Source organism: Trichosurus vulpecula, chromosome 7 (assembly GCF_011100635.1).
Source record: "Trichosurus vulpecula isolate mTriVul1 chromosome 7, mTriVul1.pri, whole genome shotgun sequence".
NCBI classification, from domain to species: Eukaryota; Metazoa; Chordata; class Mammalia; order Diprotodontia; family Phalangeridae; genus Trichosurus; species Trichosurus vulpecula.
Window position 1 is genome coordinate 61,364,419 of NC_050579.1, and position 23,159 is coordinate 61,387,577.

At 55.2% G+C, this 23,159-nt stretch overlaps 2 protein-coding genes across 3 annotated transcripts; both read right to left on the bottom strand.

Annotated features, from left to right (window-relative positions):
• Positions 1-4,114: 4,114 nt before the first annotated feature.
• Positions 4,115-7,433, bottom strand: LOC118858196 (cytochrome b561 domain-containing protein 1). Of its 2 annotated transcripts, XM_036768683.1 has the most exons (3): positions 7,274-7,433; positions 5,019-5,056; positions 4,115-4,618 (listed from the first exon to the last, which is right to left on the bottom strand). In XM_036768683.1, the coding sequence occupies exons 1-3, from the start codon at positions 7,431-7,433 to the stop codon at positions 4,115-4,117; spliced, it is 702 nt and encodes a 233-aa protein (XP_036624578.1). The 2 variants fall into 2 exon arrangements, with proteins under 2 accessions (XP_036624578.1, XP_036624579.1); XM_036768684.1 differs by lacking the exon at positions 5,019-5,056 and having other exon boundaries at positions 7,419-7,433.
• A 950-nt stretch (positions 7,434-8,383) lies between these two features.
• Positions 8,384-18,101, bottom strand: ATXN7L2 (ataxin 7 like 2). The gene is made up of 11 exons (XM_036767774.1): positions 17,954-18,101; positions 15,880-15,948; positions 15,371-15,475; positions 14,777-14,975; positions 14,142-14,446; positions 13,341-13,423; positions 12,751-12,998; positions 11,560-11,758; positions 11,084-11,205; positions 9,791-10,586; positions 8,384-8,576 (listed from the first exon to the last, which is right to left on the bottom strand). Exons 1-11 carry the CDS (start codon positions 18,078-18,080, stop codon positions 8,562-8,564), a joined length of 2,268 nt encoding a protein of 755 aa, XP_036623669.1. The 5' UTR covers positions 18,081-18,101; the 3' UTR covers positions 8,384-8,561.
• Positions 18,102-23,159: the final 5,058 nt, after the last annotated feature.

Below are 23,159 nucleotides of genomic sequence, written 5' to 3' on the forward strand. Positions count from 1 at the left end.
TAACCATTACCTGATTGGATCCTCACAACCACCCTATGAGGTAGGTAGTGCAAGAGATTATCCCCATTTTACAGATGAGTTTGCAGGTTCCAGTTAAGTGACTTGCCCAAGGTCACATAATGAGTGGCAGAACTTGAACCCAGTGTTTTCTTCACTGGATCTGACTCCTGCTCGCCAAGAAACCCTTGGAACACCTTTCGAGGTAGATGGGGGCAGGTGTTAAGTGATGAACTCAAGGTTACATAGCTCATTTTAGTGGCAGAACTCAGGACTAATTACAACCCAGGCCTCCCGATTTGGGATGTCCCTCTCTTCCCACCAGAGGACACAAGTCAGACAAGCAGGCGGAAGACGGGGCCCTTAGAAAGGGCAGGACTATGGTATTCAGACGCCAGCCTGAGCTAGATGCTTACACTGCTGTTCCCTATACCTTGTCTTTGGGCCTAAAAGTCCTGTTATTACACCAGGACTCTATTTTCCCACTCAGAAAGGAAAATATCCTCAATGAAAGGCTAGGAGATAAGATTCCTTGTTTCCTTCGCACCAAGATACCACCCCACAGCAGGGTGGGGAGGGGGGGGTGAGGGTGGGGAGGAGGAGATATGAGGGCTGCCTGACTCAGCCTGCAAAGTGCTTAGAGATCTGGAGCTGAAAGGCACCAGCACCATGTCAGCTAATGATTATTATTAATTCTGAACAGACCTTGGCACAGCAGCCAGCTGTCTCAGGGAGGGGGCCTGGATCTCCCACATTGAGGTTTCAAAAAGAGGCTATGTAGAATCTGCACACAGGAGGGAGGGGGGAGGGGAAGAATGAAAATCAAAGAAAAGGGATAGGACAACCCCAGGAATAAGGTGGGAGGTCAGGGAGAGGAGGATGCTGTCAGATGGCAGGATGGTGGGAAATAGAAGGAAGAGAAGAAACAGGCCCAGTGGGCCTCCCCTCTTCAAGAGCACAGAGTAGCTGTGGCTAAAGGCGTGCCTGGGGGCCAGAAGCACCAACTCCCATTGTCTGTTCAAGGGGAAGCTGAATGAGGGAGCAATGGAGCCCAGAGAGGTGCAGAGGAAAGTATCTTAATCTAGGATTGAATTAAATGGCTTGGTTTCAAAAGCCTCTATATTTTATACATCTGGTACCCTTAATATTTACTTTGAACCGAATCACAGGTTTATTCTAGAGATTCAGAGTGTAGTGATCCTAATACACAAGTTTGTGCAAATAACATGCAAATTTTTTTGAGATCCAAGCGCTCTAACTTAAAAAAAAAAAAGCCTGATTACTAGCAGCCCTCCCTAGTCACAGGGCTATGGTGAAGGGGACAGTAGTCAGCCATGGGCCTCTGTCTCCCTTCTATGAAGCCAAGCATCCCAGATGGAGAAAGCAGGAAAGGAGGGGTGGAGGAGAGAGCTACAAACAGCCGGCAGCTACTACCGTCCCAGCTGGAAGGACAGAGCCCTGGCACCGAGGGCTAATGGGGGTCCAGCTGCTGTGGCTGGATAGGAAGCCAGGTGGAAAGGGGGGCGGGGGGGAGAGGGAGATAACTTCTGCCAAGGAAGAGGGCTCCCTCTGGTGATCTACTGCCCATATTACAGCCAGCCAGCCAGCCAGCCAAACTGGGCCTTCCACAATCTGCCTCAAGCATGTCCCTGGCTCTCCAAGCCCGCCGGGGGCATAGAGGGGTGGAAGATGCCGGAAGGCCGTGGCAGCTGGGGCCCGTCCTCTTGCAGAACAGAAATGGCTTCTCCCCATCTAGGGCCGGGAATAGACATCAGCTGGCACAGCCCACGCAAACTGCTGGCTGGCTGTCAACACACCCGCCTGCCCGCCCCCTCACCACCTGGGAGGTTACAACACACCAGTCAAGCTCAGACTTCATTGCAGCGCCACTGTTTAGCTCTCAGACCAGACCTGCTTGGCCACATAGCTTCTCCCTCTGGAAGGAGCAATTAGGACATTGTCCCCACACTTAGCACAGGTCAGAAGGGTGGTGGTGCCCAGGACGAGTGAGGCAAGGAGGGGGAGGAAATGAGACTGGACAACTTGGGTCTGAGTGACAACACCATGCCAAGACCAGTTCCTGCAGGTCTGCCTAGTACCCACGAACCCTCCCTTGCCCTTGCCCTAGTAACTACCCTTTTCCAACATCAAAGCAAAACACAAACTATGAAGGACAGTGCTTTCCCTTTCTGCTCAGCAAAACTAAGGTTCCCCCACAAATTTCCAGTTTAGAAGGATGTAGAAAGCAGGAAGGGCACAAAGGCTGCCAGGGACAGAACCTAACCCTGCAGATCGCTCATCTGCAGTCATCAGAGGCACCTTGGCCACTTCATATGCCTGGGAACAATGTCCCATTCGGAAGGGCCTTCCACCCTCCTCTCTCCTATTCTGTGTCCTGGAGATTATTCCTTCTCACCCTGCTGATGCCCCACACTGGCACCGGGAACCTGCCACACAGGTATCTAAGAACTTCATCTCAAAGGCCACTGATCCACTATTACCAGAAGGCTAAGCTCCAGCACCAATATCCTTTTCTGGTCCTTCACTCCAGTCCTTCTGGGGATTCCCTGAGTTCCCAAGGCCCTGCCTTAAGTCCCTTCTGCAGTGGACTTTCCCAAAGTCTTGCTGTACTCCTAGGCTAAGATGGACTAAAATATACCAGTTAGGGGACCACTGTTTGCCAGTTAAGTATGTGACACAAAGGAAAGGGAACCACAGTGAGGAGACATCACTTTAGAAAAGTCTATTCCTTGACACCTAGCACCAAATTCAATCAATCAGGAACCCTAGGCCAAAACCCTGACCACCCAAGATGCAGTATGGCAAGACATGGGGTCTAAGGAAGGACCAGAAAATGAGGAAAGAGGAAGAGCAAAGAGAAGCTGGATCAAGGGGCTACCCCCCCCACTTTTTTGCCCTTTAACCTACAAGCCAACCCTCACATACATCTGTCCATTTCAGCACACCCCCAGCCCTAAGAAGGGTCCATCCAACCTCTCTTGATCTCTCAAGAGACTTTGCTAAGGCAAGAACCTAAGCCCTAAGAAGGACAAAAGCAAAGGACTGAGACTGTTGGGAGAGTACATAAGGGGAAAGAGAAAACCCAGCAAGCCCCAGCTGAGCACAGGCTCATTACCATGAAACCCACCCTTAAGACAGCACTCAGTCCTCAAGTCCCCAAAATGCTGACGAGTTCTGAAACCTTGGGCAGGCTGGGGTCAAAGCCGGCCAGAGAAAGGGATGGCTGTGTTTTGATTCCCCCCACACACCCCTGCCAAAGTATTAAAGTGACTCTAGTGCTTTACCACCTGAAGCATAGGACACCAGACCCCAACATGACCTGGTCCCTTTCCATCTACAAAGCCTGGTCCCTCTGTGCCTGAGAAGAGGCCCCATGTACACATTCTTTCCCTCCACTGGAGGCAGCCCAAAAGTAAAGATAAGAATGACCACCCTAGGTCAACCCCATTGTCTAGGCAGCCCTGCCCCATGAAGGTCTGTCTCTAGGACAAGCGCACCAAGGGATGTGTCATAGGAGGGTAGAGATGTCCTCCTCAAGGCCAACCTCACAGAATGATAGACATCTTGGAGTTCAATAGAAACTTAGAGATAACTCTGATACAATGCCCTCAATCAACAGGTGAAAAAGGGGAGGTCCTCACCAGAACCTGAAAGCTGACCCAAAGCCACCCAGCTGGTTTGTGACAGAGTTGGAATGAGGAGTAACTGGGTCTCCTGACTCCATCTCTTCAGCGGATTGGGATATGCATCCAACCCTAGCTTCCCTTCATAACCAAATATAACCTCACCCCTCAATAATCTAAACTAACTACTGAGAAAGCCCAGTTCTTCACAATGCCCCTGACTTCAGTTAGCAAGCTGGGGGCTAGGCTCTCTACTCACCACCACCTCCCTCTTTCACCCAATTCTAATGTTATTCTATTTCTGGACTTTTCAACCACCACCCAACAGCAACTTGGGTTTCTCAAATGCCAGGCTGCCTCGATGGGTTGGAGGAATAACTTAGGAAAAGTCACATAAGAGGAAAGCAATTGCCCTCCCCTGGGGAGGAGGGGGCTAAGGGGAAAAGGGAGGGGGTCCAGGCAGGAGCTCAAAATCAGATTTCCATTTTCTTCTTTGGCAAATATGCACTGGAGATCTGATGCATGATCACCAGGGCTGGATAGACAGGCAGGAACAAGCAGAGGTACCAAGCAACTCCTTTGATCTGGGCCTGAAACCATGCCGAGTACATGCCCAAGAGCACGGTAAGCGTGGCCATCAGATAGACCGCCAGCCCAAATGTTAGGTGGTAGAGTTTGAGGCGAGCCACACGAGAGACCCTGGCTGCCCGGGGGCAGAGGAGGCTGAGCCCACACAAGGACTGCCCGATGGTCGCCAACAGTGTCAGAGTCCCCACACAGCTGTGCCAAGATACAAGATGGGGCAGCTCACTTCGGGTCCTGCTGGAAATGATGAAGGCCAGGCCCAGGAAAGCACACAGGATGGTCAACGTCTGCCCTGCCCAGTGTAGTCGGATCCGAGCCTTGCGTGAGCAGAAGAAGAACGGTGAGTGGTCAGGAGAGAAGAGCAAGATGGCTTCAGCCATGCACAGGCAGAACTGTAAATACAAATGAGGACATCTTTAACGGCCCAGTCCCCCAGAAAGGAGAAACAAAGGGGAGAGTAGAGAGGCATCTCCCTAACAGGAGGGAACATAGGTAACAAGAAGGTCACCTAACCAAGAAGACAGATCCCCAAGGCCACAGAACAGTCGAGAATGTGGGTGTTAGGGAAAGCGTCTAGACTGCTGATCCCCATTGGAGGGAGGAGAGAGAGGGTATAACAACATTGCTTCCCTAAAGACCCCAGAAGTGGGAAAGGATTATCCTCTGAGGCCAGTTTTGATATCCCAAATGACTGCCACTCCAGCTCCCACTCAGAGGGGAAGGAGGCTGAGAAACCTAAGGACACAAGCCATAGCAAAGAGGAAAGGATTTGAATGAAAAATTCAAACTCACCGCCAAGGCCATGAACACAGGGTGCCAAGAAAAGAGACCTGGAAATAAAAAAAAACAGGCTAAGAGCCACTCAACTCCATTCCCCTATCCCAGGGCTATCTTTTCATCCCAAGGGAGCCCACCCACTAAGAGATTTCTAGCCCAAATTGTGACCAAGAATGCCGGGGTAAAAGAAACCACCTAACGCACTCATGATCCCTAGTACCCAAGTCCTTGCTGGGTCCTAGTGGCTGGGCCTCCATTTTACTTCAGCATTCTTCCCCACATTATCCCTGTCTTTGGAGAACTCTGCCCCTCATATGAGGTTGCCTTGGCATCAACACCCCCTCCCCCCAAACTCACACTTTTCTCTAGGATCTTATACTCTTCCCTCCCACACTTTGAATAAGCAAGCTGGCCCCAAGCAGCCATCCCTCCTGCCTTACAGCCTGCCCTTCCCTCACTGGCTCCTAAGTTACCTACCCCTCCTCTCCTCTCCCTTGCTGACCTCAATCCTCAAGAGAGTCCTCTCTAGCCTGAATCCCAAGGAGCCTGCCCATCCCCAGGAAACTCTCCTCCCCACTCCCTGACCCTCCTTGGCTCAGCTCCTCAGAACCTACCTTTCTTTCTATGGCTCCACCCCATCAATGGCCATATCCCAAAGATCTGCTCCTCCTTCTCTGGCCTCATTTCTCCAATCACTGGTCCTACCCATATCCCTCCCTGGTCCCAAACCCAGAAACCTCCCTCCTCCCAACCCCCCTACACATACCCTCCAGTCTCACCCCAGGGAATCAATTTCCAAACTTCTTCCTTGACTCCAGTGGTTGTCCAGTCTTTCCTCTTTGTACCTACTCTATGGAACCTTCTCTGTCCCACCCCTGCTTCTCTAGGCCCATCCCCAAAAGCCTGTCCCTCCCTGCCCCAACCCTGAAACCCTGTCCTCGCTTCATTCCAGGCCTCATTCCCAGGACCTTCTCTTCTCCCACCTCAGCCCCATCTCTCTAGTTCCACAATCTTGAAGCTGCCCCTTCCCTGGCTCCAACTCTCAGGAACCCCAGGACCCTTGGTTTCTAGCCCCTCCCGCAGGAGGGCGCCCCTCCCCCCCACACATACCACCGGTGGGTTAACCCTTCGTTCAGAATCACTGAACTTGAGAGTTAAAATGCCCAACTAGCCCAAGCCCAGCACAAAAGAAATCCAGACAAGTGGTCATCCAGCTTCTGCCGGATGGCGTTAGGAGGAGGATCCCCGCCCCGCCCCCCAAGGCAACCCGTTCCATTTTTGAACAGCTCGATGCCTTATGGAGTTTCTCCGGCCATAAAGCTTAAATCAGGCTCTCTACAACTTCTACCCGCAGCAGCACCCACATGGTTCTTGACCCCCTGGGGCCAGACTGAGCAAGACTAACCACGCCTCCACGTGGCAGCCTAACAGTATCTGAACGCAGATGTCCCGCCTCCACGGTCTTCTCCTGCCCCAGAATATAAACATTCCCAGGTCCTTGAACTGATCATCATCTCAGGTCAAGGACTCCAGACCCTTCACCTTTCCAGGGAAGACCCTTCATTCCTTAGTCCCACCCCGCAGGAGCTTGCTCCTCTCTTCTTAGCCCCGCCCCACTGGAAGCCTGCCCTTCATTCATTCTCTGACCCCGCCCCAAGGACCAGCTCTGCCCTGCCCCTCCCTCTCTGACCCCATCTCACTGAAAGCCAGTCCTTCGTTTATTCTCTGGCCTCGTCCCCAAGAGCTTGTTCTGCCCTGCTCCTCCTTCTCTGACCCCATCTCACTGCAAGCCTGTGCTTCATTCATTCTCCGACCCCGCCCTTACGAGCCCGCTCTGCCCTGCCCCCTCCCTCTCTGACCCCATCCCACTGGAAGCCGGTCCATCGTACATTCTCTGGCTCCGCCCCCAAGAGCCTGCTCTGCCCTGCCCCTTCCTCTCTAGCCTCATCCCAATGGAAGTCTGCCTTTCATTCATTCTCCAGCCCCACCTCTAAATAACCGCTGTGCCCTGTCCCTCTCCCTCTGGCCCCATCCCACTGGAAACTGACTTTCATTCATTCTCTGGCCCCACCCCCAAGGACCTGCCCTGCCCCGTTCCCTCCCTCCGTATCCCCATCCCACTGGAAGTCTGCCCTTCATTCGTTCTCTAGTCCCGCCCCCAAAGAATCTTACTCCACCCCTCGCTCCTTAGCCCCACCCCATCGGGAGTCGGCCCTTCCTTCTTCCGCGGCCCCGCCCCTCTCCTCCACCTCCGTCCCACCCTTACTCACTGGTCCCGGGCCGGGACAGCACGGTCAGGAAGAGGGTGAAGCCTAAGGCCACCAAGTGCGCCAGGATGCCGCTACCACAGCGCAACCAGCGGGCCAGCCGGGGCTCCCTGGCGGCAGCCGAGGCTGAGGCCAGGACGGGCCCCACAGCCAAGGGTTGCATGGCCGGGCTGCGGGGGGCCGGCTTCTTTCAGCCGCCTGGCCGCCGCTTCCGGGTTCCTGAGCGTGGCGTCAGGGACCGCGGCGGGAGCGGCTCCTCCCCCGGGACGCGGTCGGCGGCTCAGCGGTGTCGCCGGCAGCGCCCCCTGGCGCCCTGGGGAGAGGTCCGCGATCCCCGGAAGGCGGAGACCTCGAACTGGGAGGGAGCCCCCCTGCGGGGCCTCAGCACTCGGCCCCCAGCAAACCCACGAGGTCCCGGAAACGAACCAGGGCAGCTTACGCGGCCGCGCGGCCCGAGCCTTTGTACGCGGGACCGAGGCGCGACACCCAGCCCCAGGGCCGCCCTTCTTCATACCGGGACGCCCCTCCCAAGTGATGCGACTGCCGCATCCCGCCGGCCGCCTTCTTTCCCCTCCCCACCGCAATCCGGGGAACACTAGCCACCCCACGGCCCGGGGCCAAGGAAAGCTCTCCTAGCCCTTCCCCAGGGAAGGGCGCTTCACTCGATCCGGGGACAAAAAGGCACATGTTCCCCTGGGCACCCACGGGGCGTGCCCCATCCACTTCGGCCATTTGACCTATGGGGCACGCCCAGGAGGGAGACCCAGGGTGAGCCCCGCATGCCACCGTTATTCCTACGGCAGCTTGGAAAGACCTGGCGAGACCCAGGGCAGCACCTCACCTGGGAGGGCTCGGGAGCTGGGTCAGCTCCTCCTAAGACTCAGTCCCTTCCCTACCTACACCCCTGAGATCCCCCGGCCAGGAGAACACCAAGGCTCCAGAGGTCATTACCATTTCTATAAAGACAAAAATAAGCAAAAAGAGATCTCTGTAAGGGGTGGGACCTCCTTTCTGGCCCGCCTCGATGCTTCAACCCACCAAAGAGGGATCAGAGATAGGGGAGGAAGGAGACTCATTTCTTTCCATTTTTTTCCTTTTCTGTGTTTTGTTGTTACGGTGTTTGGCAGTAACAGAACAGGAAGACAGTCTTGAGGTATTTTTATAGAGTTTTTTTTTCTTAAAAAAAATAATATAAAGTTATAAAAAGCGGCAGCAGCAGCAGCCTGGGGCCTGGATCCTGGAGAGGGAGGAGGCGCTGGCAGCTCCGTTGCGATGGGCAGGCACTTTCTCATTAATGCGCTTTTGACTGCAGGAAGACAAGAGGCAAGAAAGAGCTGTGTGGGGGGAAGCACCGGCCTGGGAAGAGTGTGTCCTCCTGGTGAACAACCTGCAGCCAGCGAGCCTCGAGCCCTGGGCCAGGCAAGGAGTCTGATTCGGACCGCACCAGCAGCAGCAGGGAAACGTGAATGCGGCAGTACAGGGGCTGCCTCCAGTGAATTTTGTCTAAGGAAACCTTATGGTGACTGAGCTGCTGCCACAGGGGTGATGTTGAGGAAGCAGGGCTCCTAGGCAGGACTCCTGGGGTCTTCCCTCCCACTGCTATCACCAGGAAGGCATGGCAGAGAGGGAGAGTTGAGGAGTCAATGCCTTCCCTTCCTACCCTGCCACAAGTCTTCCTGACCCTAGGGCACATGGGGAATAACTAGCATTTTCAGGTTTCCAAAGAATTTTCTGCAAAGGCTGAACTACTGGGCACACACTGGGAAGACAGCTGGAAGGGAGTTGGATGACCAGCATGTAGGAAGCAGAAATACCTAGGGACCTCCACCACTCCCAGACAATAATCCTGGTCCTGGTATTAGGAGCTGGAATGGGGCTATCACATACGTGATCTGTTAAATGATGTAGACACAGACACAGAAGGCCACGGACACATTGTCTCCAAGTTCCTGGGCAGCCCGACAACCTCATGCTAAGTCACGCTATCCCCCTCAGGCAGCAATCTACCAACAAATACCCCTTCTTGAACCCTCTCTTGAATGCTATTCTCTGCCCAGATGGCCCAAGCTTCCTCCCATTCTTCCTCCTCTCCTAGAAAGACTCAAGTTCCTAGAACCCTAGAACCTCCTTTCCCCAAGGAAACTGAGGTAATTCCCAGTTAGTGCAGGGAGAACCAGCACCGAATCAAGAGACGAGACCACCTTAGAGAGGATAGGACAAGCAGCATCTCCTCTACCAGGCTGTGGAATTAAGAGTGGGCCTGCCAAATCAAGAACACATCTTAGAACAGCCTGATCCCCCCTCGGGGTCACAGTCCCAGGGAATCCATTTGGCTTTTCCCTACCACTCTCCTCTTTCACTTCCATCTGCCCCTTCCTGCCTAGATGTGCTCAGCACTCCTCATACCTGGGTATCCCTTGTTATTTGTCCAATAGGAAAAGGAAGGGAGGGGCCCATTCTGGTGGTCTCCCATCCCCTAAGCCCTCCTTCCAGCTCCCCTGCCTTCCCTAGGCATGGTACCTTCAGCGTGGTGCACTTCTCCTCAAAGCCCAAGGCTGGGCTGGGTTTCTTCCTGCGCACAGAGCAGGCCGAGTCGGCTGCTGGGGGCCCTGCAGGACACTGCTTTGCCTTCACTGGCCGGCAGTACGTGGCCAGGTTTTTCCTCTTCTTGGCCTCTTCCTCAGAGAGGCAGTTAGGCTGTAGAGCTTTGGCTGGATGGCCAGCTCCCCCCCGGTTCTCCAGCTGGGAGGCCTTGACGGGGGCTGGGGGTGGATGTGGGGAGCCCCGACAGTCCAGGGGCCCTGCCCGTTTCATCCGGGGTCCCACTGCCCCATTGAGCCCTATGCCCAGGGCTGGCTTAGTCTTGGCAGGGAGGGCTCGGCAGCCTGCAGGTTTGCCTTTTCCAGGAGGATCCAGGATACAGGTCCGTTTGAAGGCTGCAGGGCCAGGGGACAATTTCCGCTTGCGAGATGGGGCCTCCACATCAGTCCCTTCCTTGCCCTTGGACAGTTTGCTGGCCTTGGAAGGAGGCAGCTTACTGAAGGAGGGTGAAGGGGTGTTGGCAGGCAGCGGTGAGGTGATGGCCTGACTCCCACCCATGCACTCTGCCTGGCTGCAAGCAGCCCCCACACTGGGAGAACCTGCAGGGTAGCCAGGGGCTGGGTTGTCCTTGGTGACAGGTGCAGAGGGTGGGAAGGGGGGCCTGTGGCTGGGACCAGAAAGGCGGGGGCAGGTGCCTGCTGAGGAAGGGCTCAGGGGAACAGGTGGGGGAGAGACGAGGAGGTGAGATGGGGGCTCAGCTGCCGGTGGGATCTTCCTGCAGAAAAGAAGAGGGCAACCTGAGTAACAGAGCACCCTGAGATCCCCACCCCCACCCCGAAATGGCAAACAAACACTGAGCTCTGCTGCCACCTGCTGGCAACTAAGGGAAAGAGGGTGGAGGAGAGGGGGCACAGTCATCATCCCTCATCTTACAAGCCATTTTCAATGCCACCTCCTCCTCCTTCTCCTCTCTAAAGTGTGCTCCTTTTCTGCCCTGCCCCAAGTGCCCACCTGAGCACAGGCTCCAGGTTGCCAAGCTCCCAAACGCCTTAACTCCAGGCTTCCCCTTTTCCCCAACCCAAGCCCAAGAGAACCCTAGATGCCCCCTGGAAAGAAAAATGGCAGTGATCAGGTAAGAGATCACTTGGTCTTCTCCAGGGATGAAATGGGAACATCTAGAGAAGAGACTCTAACCTGTGCTTGCAGCTTCAGAGGGGCTGAGGAGACTGAAATCAGGGGTCAGAACAAGGGCCTTTGGGCTAGGGGACTTACTTCCACATATGTGAGCTGAGATGTCGCTCCAGCATGGAGCTGAGCGCAGAGCAGAACCGGTCCAGCCGCCTACTAAACACGTAACATCCTGGGCTTACCAGCCGACTACCAAAGGTGCAGAACTAGACATCGGAAAGGAAAATGCCAGTGAACAGTATGTGTGCCCTTAGATCCCAGCTGAGCCTGCCAAGGCCCCTGGCCCAACGTGTGTGTGTGTGTGTGTGTGTGTGTGTGTGTGTGTGTGTGTGTACATGCATGTGCTCTAGTGTCTGAGAAAGTGGGGGTGGGATGATGTAAGGAGAGAGGAAGACTATTAGCTCAATGGGACAAGAGTACTCGATACCTTCTCACAGCTCTGGGAGTGGGACAGCAGCTGGATGGGAAAGATGTGGATGTGCTCTCCTGTGGACATGCTCTCTGGCTCACATTCATAGCCAGCACCCTGGACTTCGGCACCAACCAACCCCAGCACTTACCGCCTGTGGCCGAGGGGGCCGAGTTGCATAATGACAATCAGGGACGTGGTGGAAGTCATCAGGTGCTACATCTTCCTCGCTCTCCTCACTGGAAGCCTGGGCCCCACCCCGAGGCAGAGGGAAAGGAAATAGGCCTGGGTCTCGATCACCACCACAAGGGCCTTCGTCATCTAGCTCACTGTCAGAGGAGACCCGTGACCTGGAAGGTCCAAAGAAAACAGGAAGAGGGACTGTTTCTGGAAGGCTGTGCAGAAGCCCCATCTCTGGGCCACCAGAGGTAAGAGGGGGCAGAAGCACAGGGACTCCCTGCAAAAGCAGTCTCTCTCTGCCCCTGCTGTCCACACCAAGCCACTGCATGAGCCATTGTCACACCTCCTCCAACTCTGCTCCAAACACATTTCCCAAAATCCTTGCATCAACCCCACCCAGCTCTCGTCACCTTAGCAAATGCCCCCATCTCATTCCCCCACCTTCCTGCTGCTCCAAGCACTAAACAGTGAAGTCGGACTTCCTCAACGGCCTTGTGCCCTGAGATGAACGTGTGTCCCCCATTCTGCCACTGGAGAAGGGACAGTATCTCCCCACATCCAGCACAATACTTTATGCACCAAAGGATAATCAATACAGGATGTTCACCGACTCACTTTACAGACCTGGCCCTGTCATTTCCTTCCCAAGCTTCAGTCTGATCATCTGTCGTATAAGGAAGCTAGGAAAACACGGGTTCCCCCAGAGGCGCCTCATAGGAAGGTGGCAATGGGCTCCATGCTTCTCAGAGTTCCCAAAGCACAGGGATGCATGAAGGATTAACTCCCTTCCACCTGATTCCCCTAAAGCACCTGGTCTAAACTGCAAGCCCTAGAAATGTCCTTTTTAAAGGACCCATTATGACAAGGAGCCAAGATCAGGGAGATGGAGAATAAGTATCATCTGCCTGCATGTCAAGGCCAGATCAGGGCAACCTGGACAGCCCTCCTTCACTGCTTCTCCCATCCCTGCCCCCCATAATCTGAGTACACCTAAGTTTATAGTCTCTGAAAAGTAAAACACCTGAATCCTGGAAGAAAGCCGATCAGAGGAGTATCCCAGGAGACTCCTGCCATTCACTACTGCTTCCAGGTCTTTCTCTCTTGGAGATCTGAGGGGTGAAGTATGCATAACACAAATCTGGAATGGGGGCCAGGCCCTTACCTGGGCAATGTACAGTAGGGGTAGGTCTGCTTGGCCCTGGGTGTGAAGGTGCTGCCAGGCAGAGCTGCGGCCGCCTGGGCTGAAGCAGGCAGCTCCTGAGAGAGGCGCTCAGGGCCCAGGTCCTTGCGCCCAGGGCTCTTGTCTTTGGGGGACTCCCCTTTTCGGGAATTGGCCTTCAGCTCTGCCACCAGCACATCAAAGTCCTTGGCCCGGCCCTGGACCTCCCGGCGCTGATGCACTGAGTGAATCTGGAACACAGGTTTGAGATGGCTCTACCAAAGGGCTTGGGGTTAGGGATAAAACCCGACCCCCAGACCCTTGGGACATGGATCTGGGTGGACACCATGAGGCATGCGCAAAAGCAATTGTGCTTGAGTTCCCTTTCTTGAACCTTTTGGGAACAAAGACTATCACCAAATCTCTTCCCTTTCCCAATCTGGAATGATGGGCTTGGCTGGGCTCAGCTTCCTAATACAGTCCTACCCCCAACCTGTTCTTGGTCTGGGACTATGCTGCCCTCTGGATACCATGGTTTCCCTGGGCTTTTCCTTCCCAATGGCCTGGGCCTGCCCTCCCCCACCAATGGATACCTTGCAAGTCAGCAGGCGGGTACAGATCTTTTTGGTCTCTGGGTTCACTACCCCACACTGCCTGTTCAGATCACACTCCTTCCCTGCAGAGAGAGAGCAGGCAGCCTCAACTTGGTGCACAGCTCCTACAGTCCCAGGATAGCTTCATGTGGCCCCAGGTGAGGGGGGTCTCAGTCTCCCCACCAATTGTCCTAGGAACAACATGGGACTTAGGCTGAAGCTGCCTTTGGCTCTCCTTGGGTGTCAAGCTTGGGGGGTAAGACACACCCAGTGACTCCACTTAGAAAAATGGAAAGGCTGTGATCTCTTTGTGGGCATCCAAACCCAAAGCAAACAGGAGAAGTAAGGCCAACACCTATGGGGAAACAAAATTGGGGTTTCGCGCCTGGGAAATCAAGTGTCTAATGGCCTAGGAACAAGCAGGGAGAGAGATGGACATCCTAATGTGGGAGGGCTTCTCCACATGTAACTGTTGTGTTCAGAGAATGAGGCTCTCAGCACCCAGCAAGGTAACCCAGAGCGGAGATCAATACCCAAAGGGCTCTGGCTTGTGCCAGCTAGAAAGAACACTTCCCTTGGAAATGTCCATGTGTATGCTGAGGAGTAGGGGGAGGATCCCATGTGGGCAGCACATGGCCCCTAACCTGTGCTGATGCCTGCCTGGCAGGTCTTCTCTATCACTGAAGCCTCCTCTCCCAGTTTCCCAGCTCTCCCTCCCCCATAATCCTTCCAGAAGAGCAGAGGAGAATCACACCAAGAGGGTCCCTGCCCTTCACTCCTGCCTCCAAGATAACAACTCACGCGCCATCTTCTTGTGGGCCTTGGGCTGAAGTCGGGCAACACTGGGCTCCTTCTCTGGGGGGCTACCACTCTCGGCCTGGGGGCTAGGCCCCTCCATGAGGACTGAGTCGTTGCTCCCTTTGCTGGGAAGCTCTTTGGAAGAGGGAGCTGTGGGGGCTTTCCCAGGGGTATCCTTAGTAACACCACTGGGTGGGCCGAGGAAAGTGGAATGAGGAGTCAGAGGCTTGGGGTTCACTCTGATCCCTTGTCCGTCAGGTTTAGGGAGACTGGAAATCTTCTCCAAATTCACCACAGGCACAAAAAGGCTAGAAGGAAAGAGGGGAGACAGGCTGAAGGGAGAGGCTATGGGAGCAGGGAGGGAGAAAGGCCTCCCCCTAGGCATAGGCTCTGTCCCCAACGGGGGGTCTCTGCCTTCTGGAGGCTTTCCCTGTGGACTCAGAAAGTTCCCAAGGGGGTGATGGGTGCCAAAGGCCTCAGTCATCTTGGCAGTAGAGAAGTAGGGGAGGACAGGTTGTACTTGCTTCAGCCTCAGGGCAGTGACCTCAGCCAGCCCAGGGGAGATACACCTCCTCTGCTAACCCCTTCCCTGCCCAAGGTGGGGAGGAGCCTGAGAGGAGCCCTCAGCCTCTCCTTACCAGAGGTTGTCCTTTTGTGCCTTCTCAGGTGGGTGATTAGCCCGGCCTCGGCCCCCTTGCACCTTCTCCTTTGAGGAGGCTTTGGTGGGGCCTTGGCCCCCACAAGCTGGGCCCTGCCCATTTACTGCATGGCATTTCTGAGAGGTGGCAGAGGCCTGAGCCCGGGCATACAGCTTGCTGAGGGGCCCATGTCTTCTTTCTGTCACAAAAAAGGGCAAAGCAACCCAGAGTGAATGGCATCAACTCCATCCTTTATTCCACATCCCTGCTTCCAGGTCCATGAAAAAGCAGCTTCCCTGTCCTCTCCTCTCAAGAGGGCAGCCCTTGGGGGCTTACACTCCAGATTTGAGAATGATCCTTTTTAGGGCCTCTACTTCCTTCCTCCAAGCTGTGTAGAGGTCCCTATTGGTCACACCTCAACCCCAAACCCCAATGCTCCCCCCATTTTATCTCTGAGTGCTTCACTGCACACTCTCGGGACCATCCCCACTCTCCACCCCCTCTGGCTGCCCTCCCACATTCCTTGTCATCAGAGTTCTACCCCTACTCCTCTCATCCTTCTTCCCCATCCTCCCAGGCCTCCTTGTCCCTCACCGCAGTGCTTCTGGAAAGCTTGAGGCTTCACCACTTGGCTGCAGTGATTACACACGACCAGGTAGAACTCATCATGGGCAGGGCAGTGCCCAAAGATGGACATGTCTGCAATGACAGGTGCTCACATCACTCTGGGAAAGGACCCAACCTGCCCCCACTCCACCTCATCCCAAAGCCCTTGCCCTCACCACCCAGAAGGTGCCTAGCCTCCTAAGCTATGGGACAGCACCTACGTGAGAGAGGAGGAATGGGGCCAGACAACACCACTTCTTCCCTTTGGAAGAAGAATAAGCCCTTTGACCTGATGCTCCCAAATCAGCCTCCTCTAGGAAGAAGTGAAGATGATAGGCCCAGAAACAGAAAGGACCTCAAAACCATCCAGGCCAACTTTATCATTCTATAGACACGGACACTGAGGCCTAGAAAGGTGAACTAATTTGCCCAAGGTCACACAGGGAGTAGCAAACAGTCTGCCTGGGGGCCCAAAGATACTGTTTGCTGGCTCCCACCTTCTTTTATGAGGGTCATGGCATCCAACTTCTTCTTCCCATTCTTGTTGCTCTCCTCCAGCTCAGCCCCTGAGAGAGACACACAGCTCTGTCAGCACCATTCCCCTTCTTCAGGGGCCCTCAGTATCCTCGGGTGGCCAGGTTAGAGTCATCCAATCCACAGACCTCGTCTCTTCTACGTTCTTCTCATTAGTGTAGCCTGCACCCTCAGGGGGAGGACCACAAATATTTACTGATGCTCAGGATTATTTGGGGAAATCCTTTAGGGGGTTACTGTACAAGTGCTTCTGTAATAACTCCCACCTTGACAGAACCAGCTACTTCCTTCATGATCCTGTGATACAGGGTTCTATCCCACATTCTATTGCTGACTTTCTGGATATCTGTGGGCAAATCCCACCCCCTAGAAGGAATGTTTTCCCATTTAAAGGGGAAAGACTTTTGTCTCCCTCTTCTTCTCCCACCAATGACTTCCAGACTGGAACAGTTTTATTCCAGACCTCAAAATCTCTTCTCCATTTTTCCTATCAAGCTCTTCCCCTCCCATTCCATAGGGTCCTAAATGGCCATTCTCCCAAGTTACCCAGGATACCACCACACCTCCAGATATAGACCACTAAAGCACACTCCCCAGCCTCCCAGGTCCTGCTAAGGCAGCCTTAATACAGCACAGAAAAAAAAAAACTGCTATCTTGGGGCCCTTTGCCATTTCCAGAGCCCTTCAGCCTTCTGGGTCTGGATAAGGTGAACCTATTCCAGGTACAGAACTGAGGGCACTTATGGAGGAACAAACTCCTTCAAAACCAGTGAGGGAAACAAGTCCCACGATGGAAAGAGACCCAGCTCCCCAGATCCACGGCTCATGATTCCATTCTGGGCAAGCCCCTCCCCTCCCTGCAGGCAGCTTTGGGCTAGGGCTGCCCTGGAACCTTCAGCTTCTGGGTTGATCATAAAAACATCTTTTAGCTGTACAAGGCAGCTCTGTCCAGCCTCCCCCCACCCCGTACCCCACCTACTCTTTCCCCCCCCCCCACGCCCCCTCCTTGTCCCTTGGGGGAAAAAAATCAATTCTGAGTCAACTGCCTGATTCTATTTCCGGTTCTAAATGCGCCCAAACCCTGACAATGGTCCTGTCCTCACCTAGCCAGCCCAGGGCAGGCTCTGGGTGGGCCAGGGATCCCACTCGGGGGCTTTCCTCCCACTTCCAGCACTAGGTTTGCCTCCGCCGCCCCCCCTTAGGCTAAGTGGATTGTTGACAGTCTTATATAATCACCAGAAATGGGGGTGCAGGGTTTGAGACAAGGGGCAGCTCTTGCTCTAAAAAGTCCGTCAAGTGCAAGCAGGAGGGATAATGGAAGGGGATGGAGCGGGGGACACGTCTCAAGAGAACAAGTGTCATCAGAGACTGCTCCATGCGGTCTCGTCCTCCACATCTCACTCGCAAACTTCTTCTGGGGTGCGGTGCCCGCTGTCACCCCGAAAGGCCGCCAAGGCCAGGTGCCTCCTGGGGGCTCCGAGACAAAGATCACGGGAAGTCACCGCCGTCCGACTCGCTTCCCGGAGCGGCGCAGTGGCCGAGCGAGGGTCGGGGGTCTGGGGGGGGGGCGGCGGCGGATGCGGGGGGGTGGCTGGCGGGGGGCTGCGGGAGCCGAGGAGGAGGAGCGAGCACTGGGGGCCATGGGGAGCAGGGGAAGCGGGGTGCGTGGGAAACACGTGGAAGAAGACCGAAGCGGAGGGGAGAATCGGGGGTCGGGCGCGGGAGGGGCGGAAGCGGGGGCCGGGTGGCAGACGAGGAGGGCGGGCGGAGGCTGCAGGAGAGCGGGCGGGGACGGGCGGCAGAGGTCGGGCCGGCGGAGCTGGGTGGGCTGCGGGCCGGACCAGGCGGCGCTAGGACCCGGGGGCGCGGCGGCGGCGGAGCGGGCGGGCACTAGGACCCGGCGGGTCCTTTGTTTGGGGGGCCGGGGAGCCGGACGGCGGCTCCCGTCGGCGGCTCCCCTCAGCCGGCGGGGGCCGGGAGGGGGGGAGGGGAGGCATCGGCCAGGGGCCCCGGGGCACTGGGGGGGGCTTCACTCACCGTCGGCCGCGGGCAGGTCGGCCCGCTCCACCCACGAGCTCCAGCTCTGTCCCGCGAAGTCATCGAGACTCGGCACCCGCCGCTCCAGAGCGGCCATTGCTGCCGCCGCGCGTTCACGCACCGCCATCACCGCCACGGACGCGCGCCCGCCCCGGCGCCTCCGCGCGCCCCCCCGGCTTCCCCTCCGCCCCACCACGGGCACGCCCCCCACAGGCCGCCCTGCACCCTGCGCAGGCGTGGCACGGGCCGACGGCCCTCTGTCTCTCGCCTCCGCCCACCCGCACAGCCTGCTGGGAAATGTAGTCCTGGCAGGGGTGGGGAGGATGCTTAGGCTGCTCATAGGCAGGGTCCCCGGGACGTGCGGGGCGGCTCGCGATGGAGTTCTTCCCCCCGGCCCCGGGTCGTCCGGCCTCCGAGTAACGTGGCCCAGCTCACAGTCCCCCGGCACACACGCGCGCCCTCCCCGGTGCTTCCCTCCCCCCTCCCCTCCCCACTCGTGACGGCTTCTTGGCCCAGCAGCCGGCCGACCCTCCCCCGGGTTCCACGTCCGTGTCGGAGCCTCCCTCCCGGCGGGCGGCGGGATGGGTGGGTGGGGTCAGCCGAGAGGGCAGGGGGAGGCTGCGGGGAGGATGGGCTGAAGGACGCCGAAGGGGGCGGGGTAGGGCTGGGGGCGGGAGGATCACATCCGCTGGTGGCGGCCTCCATGGGGCTGCTGGAAGCCACACCCCTTCCCTGGAGCCGGGCAGAGGGGATGGGAGGGGATGCCCGGATTGGGGGAGCTGGCCTGGATCACCTGTCAAGATGACAGAAGGCTACCTCGGAGCCACAGCCGGCCCCGGAGCCTGGCGTGGCCCCGAGGCAGCTGGTGTTTGCAGCATCTCTGCCGAGATATCTGCCCCCCCCACCCCGCCCCCCCACTCCTCCTCGGGGCTGCGATCAATACCCCTCATAGCAGCCTCTTCCCAAACCCCAGCTGGGCCCCGGCTCCATCCATCACTTTGGCTTCTTTTTCTAATGAATATTTTCTCCCCTGGAAGGGCTGCTTCTGGAGCCTCAGCATAGGGAGATTTCTCATCTGAGCTGTCATCCCCCTTGCTCAGGCCTGGGAAGGACCTTAATCACCCGGCTCTTTCTTCTCAGCGGATGAAAAGTCGCTCCCCACCACACACCCACTCATCACATTAAAAGGGTAAAATTCTGACCCCTCTCCCCATCTGAAACGGGAGATAAATTTCCTCCTCTGACCCTTCCCCACCATATGCCTCCCCCCACTTCTCCAGCAGAGGGAACCAGGCCTGGGTGCAGATGTATGGGGGGGGGGGTCTGCCTTAGCCTTAGAAAGTCTCTTTTCTCCCTTTCTCACCTTGAGGAGGGATTATTCTCTCAAGAATAGTCTCTAGGAGTCGATAAATGTAAAGCATATGAGCGAGGGGAGGGGGGATTACTGAGGCTGGAGGGCAGTGTGAAGCCAGAGCCTTCAAAAACACATATGGCCTTATCTCTCCCCAAGAGACTTGTCTGGGTCCCATATGGGGAGCTGGGTACAGACAGGCTGACCCAAGGTCACACACACTCACTGGCAGAACACTTATGGATGTCCGCAGGTCTCCATGACCAGTATGAATCAAGCTGACTTTGCTGTTTGGAGTAAAAGAGGAAACAGCAGTGATACCATCCTCCTCTCTGGAGGGCCTCCTAGAGAGGACGGGGCAAGTTTAGGCTTTGGCAGCCCAGCCTATTGCCCGGGGTAGAGAAGAACCAAGTGCCTTCTTACATCTGTCCAGAACCTCCAATTCCTAGGGAGCAGAGGAGGGACAGAGGGAGTGTTTAAAAGAAAACCCACACACACACACAAAGGCCAAGGAGGTCCTCAGCCACAGTTCCTTCATGGCAAACTCTCACACGGCTGTTTATTTAAAGCTGTAGTAACAAGCACCAGAAAAAAAAACAACATGCAGCATCACTCCCTTGAAGGAGAGGGCAGGGGGCTCCATATTCCAGGAAAGGTCCTAGGTGGGACACCCAGACAGGATCCAAGTGTCCTAGGGCAAAGGGCCCAGCTGACCAATTCTCCCATGTGCTTGGCCTCTCAGCAACTGGAGAATTTGAACAAACACTGCCTAGTATGCCTTCATCACTCGTGGCTGTGCAAAGCAGGGACCTTTGGTTCCAAGGGACAACAGTCCTGTAGGGTGAACCCAGGACCTCTGGAGTCCTGTCCCTCTCCTGGAGGTAATAAAAATGAGGCGATCTTTCCCTTAGAATGACCATAGGGAGAGAGCAGTAAGGCCACACAAAAGCCCAAAAGAGGGCTATTCTAGCTAATATCAAAATCAGCCACTTAAATGACCACAGGAAACTCATGAGATAATAGACTTAGGGGGAAGAACCTTTGGAGATCATATAGTCTAACCCTCTTATTTTAGAGGTGACAGTAAAACTAAGGCTTTCCAGGAAAGTTAAGGACTTTCTCCAAGGTCACCCAGGAGTCCAGTGGCAGAGTCAGTTTTCAAACCCAAGTCTTCTGACCCCACACTCAACCCTGTTTTCACTACACCTTGTGGCCTCTCATCAGTGGTGAGGGGTGAGGAGAAAGCTCTGCCTCAGTGCAGTAAGGAGAAATGGGCTGGGGATTCTTGGCATACCCTACTTCCCTGGTAAAGGGTCAGGTGCTGAATTCAGCCAGCTCATTAGAATATTTTTATCTCTCACATTTCAAATAAATAAATACATAACACAGGATCCAAACAAAATCACAGTAGACACTGCTCACAGAGCCTCCCACTAGTGCTAGCTTAAAGAAAAATGAAAGAAAATTCCTTTGCTATTCCTTGTCAGAGGCTCTAGAGCTTCGGTCAGAGTCATCCACAGGTGTCCTAAGTGTATATGGGGACGGCTTGGGCCAGGATTGAGCCTGGGGCAACCCCCTCTTCCAATCCCTCTACCTCCTTTTCCAAGCCCCTTCCCCAAGTCAAGAAAAAACAGTTCTCATCAGAGACCCTAATTCTTCCCACACAAAGGGCTCTGGTGTACTTTCATAGGTGGGGTAATTTCAAGATAAAGGAAACAGCTGACCCAGGATCACAACATCTGGATTAGAACCCAGGAGTCCTGACTTCTAGGCTCCTGGACTATTGACAGAGTAAAACTAACTCAAAGATTTCTTGGATGGGATTGGGAGGAAAGAGGAAAATGGGAAGTCCTCATTATGTATACCCCAGCCTGGGACTCTCAGAGAACCAGTAAGTTCTGGTTAAGAGCCACTTACCCAGGGCCTTGGGGAGACAAAAGGGACTAGTAGAAGTGTCAGGAAGAGGAAAAACAGAGGCAAATGTGTAACTGGGTCATGGCTGAACATAAGGTCCCGAAGTGATGAAGCACCAATAATATCGGCCTGTTCTGGACAGATGGGAAGAGGATAGGGCCAGAGAAGCCTGAGGGAGAAGGGGAAGACCAGGAGGGACAAAACGTGAAAGAAACAGGAGAGGGAGGAAGAAGACAGGCCCCCCCAAAAAGGGGGGAGGAGAAACAGGCCAACCTGATGTGTAAGAAACCTAGAACATATACCTGGGCATGCCCCTTAGGCCCATCTGAACCCCACAAACACACACCTGGCCTCATCACAGGAATGGAAGAAAAGCTTAGACAGAGTTAGAAAGGCAAGGCAAGGGGCCCAAGAGCTCTGATACTGGATGAAGAAGGGAATGGGGGAGTTGAGACTAGATTTTCAGAGTCCTAAAATAAGGCAGCTCTGGGAGCCTTCTAGTGACAATGTCTGACACATAGTCAGGGCTTAAACAAGGTTTGTTGGTTGATCAATAAAGGCTTATTGATTGGTGTCACAAGCATCTCCCCAAATCTGGAAGACAAGGCACTGGGAGGATTCTAGAGTGTTCTCACTCTCCTCAAATAACACTTGATCTGAATGCCTGCCTTGCCTCTACCACATTGTACCTTGCTTTGTACTTATCTCAGCATGTGTTTTATCCTATCCTTCATAAACTGAAAACTCCCTGAGGACAGGGATGGTGGAGTTTGTTTGTCTGTCTGTCTGTTTTTTCACCTTCGTGGTTTCTGGCACTTACCATAGGACGTTTCACATAGGAGGCACTCAGTGAATGCCTGCTAATTTGACATGAATGATGAGTTGTTATACGGTGTCTGGATTTAGAGAGAACATCCATGAGGCATATCCCAACCCAACCCACCCTCCCAAGGAAAGGGCTCCCTCAGAAACAGCAAAAACTGCCTCTACCAGCACTTTCCAGAACTGGATCTGCTTAAGGAGGAGGCCCAAGTTACAATTTGTTTGCCTCACAGAATGTAGGCCTCAGCAGGGATGACTAAAGAACAGTCCATTTTCTAGGCCAGCCTTCTCCCCTCTTCCTCACCCCCCCCCCCACATCCCCCAACATACAAAGAGTTGTCCCTGCCAGAACTCTGTGTGTTCAGGACCCTGTGTTCCTGTCTGTCTAGGCAGGGAGGAAATATCCAGCTCTCCTTCCACAGCCTTTGCCTCTCTTGATCTTCGTAAATAGGTGGGCCCAGGGGAAGGGAAGGGTAAGAGGCCCCAGGGACCTGCCTGGGTGACAGTACAGACTAATTGGCCCCTGGGAAACAGAGACCTGAGAGGTGAATGGAAATAACAGGGGAACCTTGTTTGAATGAAAGTAATAGGGGGTGCAGAGTCGGACCTACCACAGCCGAGAAAAGGCAGACAAATCACTGCTGGGCCCTTCCATGTGAGGGAGAAGCCACCATCCAGCACTTCTGTACCTATTCCCCCCCAACCCTTTATTACTGGAGCTGGGCTGGGCCATCCCTGCAGGATACTAAAGGGAACAGACCTCAGGGCTGGTGCATGCCCCTCCCCCATCCTCCCACCTGCCCCTGTTCAGCAGGATTCAGCTAGGAGATGAGGAAGACCACCTGGGCCATGCAGAAAACACAGTGCTGAGCTCCTACCCAGCCTGGGACCCTGCCTGTGAACAGAGCGGGAGAGATGGGGGACTCGGAGGGATGATTGCCCCTGGGAGGGAGGTGGAGCACTGACCGGCCCATCCTTTGTCCCCAAGCACCTAGCCCAGAAGAATCAGTAAGTAGGGGAGAAGTACAAGGGGAGGGAAGTCCTGGAAGGAAGCCGAAGAAGCCGGGGGAGGAGGTGCTGTCCGTCGGGAGGTGGACAGGAGAGGGGCAGAAGGGCTAA

Bases quoted from the DNA above. Each gene is read 5' to 3' on its own strand.
- LOC118858196 (XM_036768683.1), bottom strand. From the start codon at position 7,433: ATGCAACCCTTGGCTGTGGGGCCCGTCCTGGCCTCAGCCTCGGCTGCC. The intron at 5,057-7,273 runs GTGAGTAAGGGT...TTTTATTTCCAG, and splicing joins GCTGTCCCGGCCCGGGACCA to GTCTCTTTTCTTGGCACCCT. The intron at 4,619-5,018 runs GTGAGTTTGAAT...TTGTATTTACAG, and splicing joins CTGTGTTCATGGCCTTGGCG to TTCTGCCTGTGCATGGCTGA.
- ATXN7L2 (XM_036767774.1), bottom strand. From the start codon at position 18,080: ATGGCGGTGCGTGAACGCGCGGCGGCAGCAATGGCCGCTCTGGAGCGG. The intron at 13,424-14,141 runs GTGAGTTGTTAT...CTCTCTCTGCAG, and splicing joins GGCCCACAAGAAGATGGCGC to GGAAGGAGTGTGATCTGAAC. The intron at 11,759-12,750 runs GTAAGGGCCTGG...TGGACCTTCCAG, and splicing joins CCCTACTGTACATTGCCCAG to GTCACGGGTCTCCTCTGACA.